We start from the raw sequence: 10,630 nt of genomic DNA, 5'->3' as shown, positions 1-10,630 counted from the left end.
TGAGTTGTCAGCACTTCGGATTCATAGTCGTGAGGTTCCGGGTTCAATCCCCGGTGGAAAGCGAAACAAATGGGCAATTTATTTCACCCTGATGCATCTGCTCACCCAGCAGTAAAATAGGTACCTGGGCCGTCTTGAGCACGCTCATACTCTCCCAGGCCGTCTTGAACACGCTCAATACCCTCCCGGGCCGTCTTGAGCACGCCCAATACCCTCCCGGGCCGTCTTGAGCACGCTCAATACCCTCCCGGGCCGTCTTGAGCACGCTCAATACCCTCCCGGGCCGTCTTGAGCACGCTCAATACCCTCCCGGGCAGTCTTGAGCACGCTCAATACCCTCCCGGGCCGTCTTGAGCACGCTCAATACCCTCCCGGGCCGTCTTGAGCACGCTCAATACCCTCCCGGGCCGTCTTGAACACGCTCAATACCCTCCCGGGCCGTCTTGAACACGCTCAATACCCTCCCGGGCCGTCTTGAGCACGCTCAATACCCTCCCGGGCCGTCTTGAGCACGCTCAATACCCTCCCGGGCCGTCTTGAGCACGCTCAATACCCTCCCGGGCCGTCTTGAGCACGCTCAATACCCTCCCGGGCCGTCTTCAGCACGCTCAATACCCTCCCGGGCCGTCTTGAGCACGCTCAATACCCTCCCGGGCCGTCTTGAGCACGCTCAATACCCTCCCGGGCCGTCTTGAGCACGCTCAATACCCTCCCGGGCCGTCTTGAGCACGCTCAATACCCTCCCGGGCCGTCTTGAGCACGCTCAATACCCTCCCGGGCCGTCTTGAGCACGCTCAATACCCTCCCGGGCCGTCTTGAGCACGCTCAATACCCTCCCGGGCCGTCTTGAGCACGCTAAATACCCTCCCGGGCCGTCGTGAGCACGCCCACTACCCTCCCGGGCCGTCTTGAGCACGCCCAATACCCTCCCGGGCCGTCCTGAGCACGCTCAATACCCTTCCGGGCCGTCTTGAGCACGCCCAATACCCTCCCGGGCCGTCCTGAACAAGCCCAATACCCTCCCGGGCCGTCCTGAGCACGCTCAATACCCTTCCGGGCCGTCCTGAGCACGCTCAATACCCTTCAGGGCCATCCTGAGCACGCCCAATACCCTTCCGGGCCGTCGTGAGCACGCCCAATACCCTCCCGGGTCGTCCTGAGCACGCTCACTACCCTCCTGGGCCGTCCTGAGCACGCCCAATACCCTCCCGGGCCGTCCTGAGCACGCTCAATACCCTTCCGGGCCGTCTTGAGCACGCCCAATACCCTCCCGGGCCGCCCTGAACAAGCCCAATGCCCTCCCGGGCCGTCCTGAGCACGCTCAATACCCTTCCGGGCCGTCCTGAGCACGCTCAATACCCTTCCGGGCCATCCTGAGCACGCCCAATACCCTTCCGGGCCGTCCTGAGCAAGCCCAATACCCTCCCGGGCCGTCCTGAGCACGCTCAATACCCTCCCGGGCCGTCCTGAGCACGTCCAATACCCTTCCGGGCCGTCGTGAGCACGCCCAATACCCTCCCGGGCCGTCGTGAGCACGCCCAATACCCTTCCGGGCCGTCCTGAGCACGCCCAATACCCTTCCGGGCCGTCGTGAGCACGCCCAATACCCTCCTGGGCCGTCCTGAGCACGCCCAATACCCTTCCGGGCCGTCCTGAGCACGCCCAATACCCTCCCGGGCCGTCCTGAGCACGCCCAATACCCTCGCGGCCCGTCGTGAGCACGCCCAATACCCTTCCGGGCCGTCCTGAGCAAGCCCAATACCCTCCCGGGCCGTCCTGAGCACGCTCAATACCCTCCCGGGCCGTCCTGAGCACGCTCAATACCCTTCCGGGCGGTCGTGAGCACGCCCAATACCCTCCTGGGCCGTCCTGAGCACGCTTAATACCCTCGCGGCCCGTCCTGAGCACGCTCAATACCCTCCTGGGCCGTCCTGAGCACGCCCAATACCATTCTGGGCTGTCCTGAGCACGCTCACTACCCTCCTGGGCCGTCCTGAGCACGCCCAATACCCTTCTGGGCCGTCCTGAGCACGCTCACTACCCTCCTGGGCTGTCCTGAGCACGCCCAATACCCTCCTGGCCCCTCCTGAGCACGCCCAATACCCTTCCGGGCCGTCCTGAGCACGCCCAATACCCTTCCGGGCCGTCCTGAGCAAGCCCAATACCCTCCCGGGCCGTCCTGAGCACGCTCACTACCCTCCTGGGCCGTCCTGAGCACGCCCAATACCCTTCTGGGCCGTCCTGAGCACGCTCACTACCCTCCTGGGCCGTCCTGAGCACGCCCAATACCCTTCTGGGCCGTCCTGAGCACGCCCAATACCCTCCTGGGCCGTCCTGAGCACGCTCACTACCCTCCTGGGCCGTCCTGAGCACGCCCAATACCCTTCTGGGCCGTCCTGAGCACGCTCAATATCCTCCCGAGCCGTCATGAGCACGCTCAATATCCTCCCGGGCCGTCCTGAGCACGCTCACTACCCTCCTGGGCCGTCCTGAGCACGCCCAATACCCTTCCGGGCCGTCGTGAGCACGCCCAATACCCTCCCGGGCCGTCCTGAGCACGCTCAATACCCTTCCTGGCCGTCGTGAGCACGCCCAATACCCTTCCGGGCCGTCCTGAGCACGCCCAATACCCTCCCGGGCCGTCCTGAGCACGCCCAATACACTCCCGGGCGGTCCTGAGCACGCCCAATACCCTCCCGGGCCGTCGTGAGCACGCCCAATACCCTCCCGGGCCGTCGTGAGCACGCTCACACCCTCCCGGGCCGTCCTGAGCACGCCCACTACCCTCACGGGCCGTCGTGAGCACGCTCACTACCCTCACGGGCCGTCGTGAGCACGCCCAATACCCTCACGAGCCGTCCTGAGCACGCCCACTACCCTCACGGGCCGTCCTGAGCACGCTCACTACCCTCCCGGGCCGTCGTGAGCACGCTCACTACCCTCCCGGGCCGTCGTGAGCACGCTCACTACCCTCCCGGGCCGTCCTGAGCACGCCCACTACCCTCCCGGGCCGTCCTGAGCACGCCCACTACCCTCCCGGGCCGTCCTGAGCACGCTCACTACCCTCCCGGGCCGTCCTGAGCACGCTCACTACCCTCCCGGGCCGTCCTGAGCACGCTCACTACCCTCCCGGGCCGTCCTGAGCACGCTCACTACCCTCCCGGGCCGTCCTGAGCACGCTCACTACCCTCCCGGGCCGTCCTGAGCACGCTCACTACCCTCCCGGGCCGTCCTGAGCACGCTCACTACCCTCCCGGGCCGTCCTGAGCACGCTCACTACCCTCCCGGGCCGTCCTGAGCACGCTCACTACCCTCCCGGGCCGTCCTGAGCACGCTCACTACCCTCCCGGGCCGTCCTGAGCACGCTCACTACCCTACTCTCGCCAGTAAACAAGCGGTACCGAGATCATTGTTTACATATCGTGTACCAAGCGGCCCTCGTAGTAAATGCACCACGTGCGCTCGGCGTGTTGACATATTTAAGCCATTGATGTCAAACAAAAGGAGGAGGACATGCGTGCTGGATAGGTTGGTAACGGTGTGGTTAGTGGGCTTAGGTGAAGGTGCACACATTATCTATCCCTCCAGTATGTAGGTATGATGGTAGGCCCTGTACACCAGTTGAGAGGCGGGAGCTATGAGTCGGAGCTCAACCCCAGCAAGTGGGTTAGTACACCACACTACACACACACCACCACACCACACACACCACCACACACCACCACACCACACACCACCACACCACACCACCACCACACACACCACACACACCACCACACCACACACCACCACACCACAACCACACACCACCACACCACACACACCACCACACACCACCACACCACACACCACCACACCACACCACCACCACACACACCACCACACACCACACACCACACACCACCACACACCACACACACCACCACACACCACACACACCACACACCACCACACCACACACCACCACACCACACACCACCACACCACACCACACCACACCTCACCACAACACTACCAACACTGCAGGTGCAACATGCACTACCAAGACCCCACCGTCCAACACCTATGGTAACACAACACAACACTGGCAAGATGTTTGGGGGGAGAGAGTAAGAGTAACACCCGCCGCCGCCAGGGGACAGGAAGCCTGTACTCTGCTCCACACAGTACTGGCCCCACAGGTCAGGACTTGACCTAGAGTCCTCCTCCAGGATGTAGCCCACACCCTGAAGACGCTGGCATTACGTCAGGCAATACGGCAAATGAAAGTGTCCGCTCCAGGGATCGAACCCGGGATCCTGGAGTGTGGGTGAAGACGGTAGAGCACCGTACAAGAGGCTCACAACAAGCGCAAGAAGACATACAAAGTGAGAATTATGGGAATGTACGGAAGCCTTATTGGGCCGCCCCCCCCCATACCCCCCCCCTTAACCTTTACACGGTTACAATCACCTTCTGTGGTTCATTGTTCAATATGTCTCTGAACTATATGTTGAACACATCTCTCACTCTCTCCATGGACGGCACATGTTAATATGCTGGTTAGCATGGCAAATGTCCGGCCACGTCCGTGGTAGAACCTTGCCTTCTCTTGGGTCCAGGAGTCAGGGTCGTCGACCAGGCCTCCTGGTTGCTGGACTAGTCAACCAGGCTGTTGGACGCGGCTGCTCGCAGCCTGACGTATGAGTCACAGCCTGGTTGATCAGGTATCCTTTGGAGGTGTTTATCCAGTTCTCTCTTGAACACTGTGAGGGGTCGGCCAGTTATGTCCCTTATGTGTAGTGGAAGCGTGTTGAACAGTCTCGGACCTCTGATGTTGATAGTTCTCTCTTGAACACTGTGAGGGGTCGGCCAGTTATGCCCCTTATGTGTAGTGGAAGCGTGTTGAACAGTCTCGGACCTCTGATGTTGATAGAGTTCTCTCTCAGAGTACCTGTTGCACCTCTGCTTTTCAACGGGGGTATTCTGCACATCCTGCCATGACTCCTCGTCTCATGTGGTGTTATTTCTGTGTGCAGGTTTGGGACCAGCCCCTCTAATATTTTCCACGCGTAAATTATTATGTATCTCTCCCGCCTGCGCTCAAGGGAGTACAGTTTTAGGCTCTTTAGTCGGTCCCAATAGTTTAGATGTTTTACTGAATGGATTCTAGCAGTAAAGGATCTCTGCACGCTCTCCAGGACAGCAATTTCTCCAGCTTTGAAAGGGGCTGTCATTGTGCAGCAGTACTCCACTCTAGAGAGCACAAGCGTCTTGAAGAGTATCATCATCGGTATAGCATCTCTAGTGTGAAAAGTTCTTGTTATCCAACCTGTCATTTTTCTTGCAGTTGTGACGGCTACTTTATTGTGTTCTTTAAAGGTAAGGTCTTCCGACATGAGTACACCCAGATCCTTTACATTGCCTTTTCGTTCTATACTATGATTTGCCTGAGTTTTGTACGTGGTTTCCGTTTTTATATTTTCATTTTTTCCATAGCGCATGAGCTGGAACTTATCTTCGTTAAACACCATATTATTTTCTGTAGCCCATAGAAAGACCTGATCTACATCTGACTGGAGGTTCGCCGTGTCCTCTATGTTGCCAACTCTCATGAAGATCCTAGTGTCATCTGCAAAGGATGATACAGTGCTATAGGTTGTGTCCTTGTCTATGTCCGATATGAGGATGAGTAAAAGTACTGGAGCAAGCACAGTACCCTGGGGGACTGAGCTTTTCACAGTAGATGATCCAGATGTTACTGGGAGTTGAAGATCCATCTCCCTACTTTGCCAGTAATTGGTTGTGCACTTTTGTGCACAATAACACTGTGATCACATTTGTCGAAAGCTTTTGCAGTGTGTGTATAGTACATCAGCGTTTTGTTTGTCTTGACACCTTAGGTCATGTCACAGTGATCTAGCAACTGTGAGAGGCAAGAGCGCCCTGTTCTGAACCCGGGTTGTCCAGGGTTATGGAGATGATGTCACTCCATGTGATTTGTAATCTTACTTCTAACAACTCTTTCAAAGATTTTAATGTGATAGGTTAGGTCTATCATTTTGTGGCATCTGCTTTACTACCTCCTTTGTGATGTGGCGCGATCCTCACTATTTTATGTCAGGGATGACGCCAGTATCTAGACTCCGTCTGTAAAAGGTGTTGAGGGCCTGTGATAGTGGTGTGTTGCACTTCTTGGTGAGTATAGTGTTCCAGGAGTCTGGGCCACGTGCAGTGTTCCAGGAGTCTGGGCCAGGTGCAGTGTTCCAGGAGTCTGGGCCAGGTGCAGTGTTCCAGGAGTCTGGGCCAGGTGCAGTGTTCCAGGAGTCTGGGCCAGGTGCAGTGTTCCAGGAGTCTGGGCCAGGTGCAGTGTTCCAGGAGTCTGGGCCAGGTGCAGTGTTCCAGGAGTCTGGGCCAGGTGCAGTGTTCCAGGAGTCTGGGCCAGGTGCAGTGTTCCAGGAGTCTGGGCCAGGTGCAGTGTTCCAGGAGTCTGGGCCAGGTGCAGTGTTCCAGGAGTCTGGGCCAGGTGCAGTGTTCCAGGAGTCTGGGCCAGGTGCAGTGTTCCAGGAGTCTGGGCCAGGTGCAGTGTTCCAGGAGTCTGGGCCAGGTGCAGTGTTCCAGGAGTCTGGGCCAGGTGCAGTGTTCCAGGAGTCTGGGCCAGGTGCAGTGTTCCAGGAGTCTGGGCCAGGTGCAGTGTTCCAGGAGTCTGGGCCAGGTGCAGTGTTCCAGGAGTCTGGGCCAGGTGCAGTGTTCCAGGAGTCTGGGCCAGGTGCAGTGTTCCAGGAGTCTGGGCCAGGTGCAGTGTTCCAGGAGTCTGGGCCAGGTGCAGTGTTCCAGGAGTCTGGGCCAGGTGCAGTGTTCCAGGAGTCTGGGCCAGGTGCAGTGTTCCAGGAGTCTGGGCCAGGTGCAGTGTTCCAGGAGTCTGGGCCAGGTGCAGTGTTCCAGGAGTCTGGGCCAGGTGCAGTGTTCCAGGAGTCTGGGCCAGGTGCAGTGTTCCAGGAGTCTGGGCCAGGTGCAGTGTTCCAGGAGTCTGGGCCAGGTGCAGTGTTCCAGGAGTCTGGGCCAGGTGCAGTGTTCCAGGAGTCTGGGCCAGGTGCAGTGTTCCAGGAGTCTGGGCCAGGAGCAGTGTTCCAGGAGTCTGGGCCAGGTGCAGTGTTCCAGGAGTCTGGGCCAGGTGCAGTGTTCCAGGAGTCTGGGCCAGGTGCAGTGTTCCAGGAGTCTGGGCCAGGTGCAGTGTTCCAGGAGTCTGGGCCAGGTGCAGTGTTCCAGGAGTCTGGGCCAGGTGCACAGTGCCAGGAGTCTGGGCCAGGAGCAGAGTGCCAGGAGTCTGGGCCAGGAGCAGTGTTCCAGGAGTCTGGGCCAGGTGCAGTGTTCCAGGAGTCTGGGCCAGGAGCAGTGTTCCAGGAGTCTGGGCCAGGTGCAGTGTTCCAGGAGTCTGGGCCAGGTGCAGTGTTCCAGGAGTCTGGGCCAGGTGCAGTGTTCCAGGAGTCTGGGCCAGGTGCAGTGTTCCAGGAGTCTGGGCCAGGTGCAGTGTTCCAGGAGTCTGGGCCAGGTGCAGTGTTCCAGGAGTCTGGGCCAGGAGCAGTGTTCCAGGAGTCTGGGCCAGGTGCAGTGTTCCAGGAGTCTGGGCCAGGTGCAGTGTTCCAGGAGTCTGGGCCAGGTGCAGTGTTCCAGGAGTCTGGGCCAGGTGCAGTGTTCCAGGAGTCTGGGCCAGGTGCACAGTGCCAGGAGTCTGGGCCAGGAGCAGAGTGCCAGGAGTCTGGGCCAGGAGCAGTGTTCCAGGAGTCTGGGCCAGGTGCAGTGTTCCAGGAGTCTGGGCCAGGAGCAGTGTTCCAGGAGTCTGGGCCAGGTGCAGTGTTCCAGGAGTCTGGGCCAGGTGCAGTGTTCCAGGAGTCTGGGCCAGGTGCAGTGTTCCAGGAGTCTGGGCCAGGTGCAGTGTTCCAGGAGTCTGGGCCAGGAGCAGAGTGCCAGGAGTCTGGGCCAGGTGCACAGTGCCAGGAGTCTGGGCCAGGAGCAGAGTGCCAGGAGTCTGGGCCAGGTGCAGTGTTCCAGGAGTCTGGGCCAGGTGCAGTGTTCCAGGAGTCTGGGCCAGGTGCAGTGTTCCAGGAGTCTGGGCCAGGTGCAGTGTTCCAGGAGTCTGGGCCAGGTGCAGTGTTCCAGGAGTCTGGGCCAGGTGCAGTGTTCCAGGAGTCTGGGCCAGGTGCAGTGTTCCAGGAGTCTGGGCCAGGTGCAGTGTTCCAGGAGTCTGGGCCAGGTGCAGTGTTCCAGGAGTCTGGGCCAGGTGCAGTGTTCCAGGAGTCTGGGCCAGGTGCAGTGTTCCAGGAGTCTGGGCCAGGTGCAGTGTTCCAGGAGTCTGGGCCAGGTGCAGTGTTCCAGGAGTCTGGGCCAGGTGCAGTGTTCCAGGAGTCTGGGCCAGGAGCAGTGTTCCAGGAGTCTGGGCCAGGTGCAGTGTTCCAGGAGTCTGGGCCAGGTGCAGAGTGCCAGGAGTCTGGGCCAGGTGCAGTGTTCCAGGAGTCTGGGCCAGGTGCACAGTGCCAGGAGTCTGGGCCAGGTGCAGAGTGCCAGGAGTCTGGGCCAGGTGCAGTGTTCCAGGAGTCTGGGCCAGGTGCACAGTGCCAGGAGTCTGGGCCAGGTGCACAGTGCCAGGAGTCTGGGCCAGGTGCAGAGTGCCAGGAGTCTGGGCCAGGTGCAGAGTGCCAGGAGTCTGGGCCAGGTGCACAGTGCCAGGAGTCTGGGCCAGGTGCACAGTGCCAGGAGTCTGGGCCAGGTGCAGTGTTCCAGGAGTCTGGGCCAGGTGCAGTGTTCCAGGAGTCTGGGCCAGGTGCAGAGTGCCAGGAGTCTGGGCCAGGTGCAGAGTGCCAGGAGTCTGGGCCAGGTGCAGTGTTCCAGGAGTCTGGGCCAGGTGCACAGTGCCAGGAGTCTGGGCCAGGTGCAGAGTGCCCGGAGTCTGGGCCAGGTGCACAGTGCCAGGAGTCTGGGCCAGGTGCAGTGTTCCAGGAGTCTGGGCCAGGTGCAGTGCCAGGAGTCTGGGCCAGGTGCACAGTGCCAGGAGTCTGGGCCAGGAGCAGAGTGCCAGGAGTCTGGGCCAGGTGCAGTGTTCCAGGAGTCTGGGCCAGGTGCACAGTGCCAGGAATCTGGGCCAGGTGCAGTGTTCCAGGAGTCTGGGCCAGGTGCAGTGCCAGGAGTCTGGGCCAGGTGCACAGTGCCAGGAGTCTGGGCCAGGTGCACAGTGCCAGGAGTCTGGGCCAGGTGCACAGTGCCAGGAGTCTGGGCCAGGTGCACAGTGCCAGGAGTATGGGCCAGGTGCAGTGTTCCAGGAGTCTGGGCCAGGTGCAGTGTTCCAGGAGTCTGGGCCAGGTGCAGAGTGCCAGGAGTCTGGGCCAGGTGCAGAGTGCCAGGAGTCTGGGCCAGGTGCACAGTGCCAGGAGTCTGGGCCAGGTGAAGAGTGCCAGGAGTCTGGGCCAGGTGCAGTGTTCCAGGAGTCTGGGCCAGGTGCAGTGTTCCAGGAGTCTGGGCCAGGTGCAGAGTGCCAGGAGTCGGGGCCAGGTGCACAGTGCCAGGAGTCTGGGCCAGGTGCAGAGTGCCAGGAGTCTGGGCCAGGTGCAGAGTGCCAGGAGTCTGGGCCAGGTGCAGTGTTCCAGGAGTCTGGGCCAGGTGCAGTGTTCCAAGGAGTCTGGGCCAGGTGCAGTGTTCCAGGAGTCTGGGCCAGGTGCACAGTGCCAGGAGTCTGGGCCAGGTGCAGTGTTCCAGGAGTCTGGGCCAGGTGCACAGTGCCAGGAGTCTGGGCCAGGTGCACAGTGCCAGGAGTCTGGGCCAGGTGCACAGTGCCAGGAGTCTGGGCCAGGTGCACAGTGCCAGGAGTCTGGGCCAGGTGCACAGTGCCAGGAGTCTGGGCCAGGTGCACAGTGCCAGGAGTCTGGGCCAGGTGCACAGTGCCAGGAGTCTGGGCCAGGTGCACAGTGCCAGGAGTCTGGGCCAGGTGCACAGTGCCAGGAGTCTGGGCCACGGTGCACAGTGCCAGGAGTCTGGGCCAGGTGCACAGTGCCAGGAGTCTGGGCCAGGTGCACAGTGCCAGGAGTCTGGGCCAGGTGCACAGTGCCAGGAGTCTGGGCCAGGTGCACAGTGCCAGGAGTCTGGGCCAGGTGCACAGTGCCAGGAGTCTGGGCCAGGTGCAGAGTGCCAGGAGTCTGGGCCAGGTGCACAGTGCCAGGAGTCTGGGCCAGGTGCACAGTGCCAGGAGTCTGGGCCAGGTGCACAGTGCCATGGAGTCTGGGCCAGGTGCACAGTGCCAGGAGTCTGGGCCAGGTGCACAGTGCCAGGAGTCTGGGCCAGGTGCACAGTGCCAGGAGTCTGGGCCAGGTGCACAGTGCCAGGAGTCTGGGCCAGGTGCACAGTGCCAGGAGTCTGGGCCAGGTGCACAGTGCCAGGAGTCTGGGCCAGGTGCACAGTGCCAGGAGTCTGGGCCAGGTGCACAGTGCCAGGAGTCTGGGCCAGGTGCACAGTGCCAGGAGTCTGGGCCAGGTGCACAGTGCCAGGAGTCTGGGCCAGGTGCACAGTGCCAGGAGTCTGGGCCAGGTGCACAGTGCCAGGAGTCTGGGCCAGGTGCACAGTGTCCAGGAGTCTGGGCCAGGTGCAGTGTTCCAGGAGTCTG

General features: G+C 61.0%; 2 protein-coding genes across 2 annotated transcripts in view; one reads left to right on the top strand and one right to left on the bottom strand.

The window, feature by feature from the left end:
* Nucleotides 1-10,630, bottom strand: part of Arf6 (ADP-ribosylation factor 6) — a 147,855-nt gene that overhangs the window by 71,599 nt on the left and 65,626 nt on the right. The gene's annotated exons all lie outside the window — the stretch shown is intronic.
* Nucleotides 4,555-10,630, top strand: part of LOC138372162 (collagen alpha-1(VII) chain-like) — an 83,907-nt gene continuing 77,831 nt past the window's right edge. The window contains exons 1-3 of the mRNA XM_069337473.1: nucleotides 4,555-4,680; nucleotides 7,870-8,071; nucleotides 8,977-9,606. Coding sequence (XP_069193574.1) covers nucleotides 4,555-4,680; nucleotides 7,870-8,071; nucleotides 8,977-9,606 — 958 coding nt within the window. The remainder of the gene's footprint in view (nucleotides 4,681-7,869; nucleotides 8,072-8,976; nucleotides 9,607-10,630) is intronic.

Source organism: Procambarus clarkii, chromosome 38, assembly GCF_040958095.1.
Source record: "Procambarus clarkii isolate CNS0578487 chromosome 38, FALCON_Pclarkii_2.0, whole genome shotgun sequence".
In the NCBI taxonomy this organism is placed as follows: domain Eukaryota; kingdom Metazoa; phylum Arthropoda; class Malacostraca; order Decapoda; family Cambaridae; genus Procambarus; species Procambarus clarkii.
The sequence above is the reverse complement of the archived record's forward strand: the minus strand, read 5'-3'. Positions and strand labels throughout refer to the sequence as shown.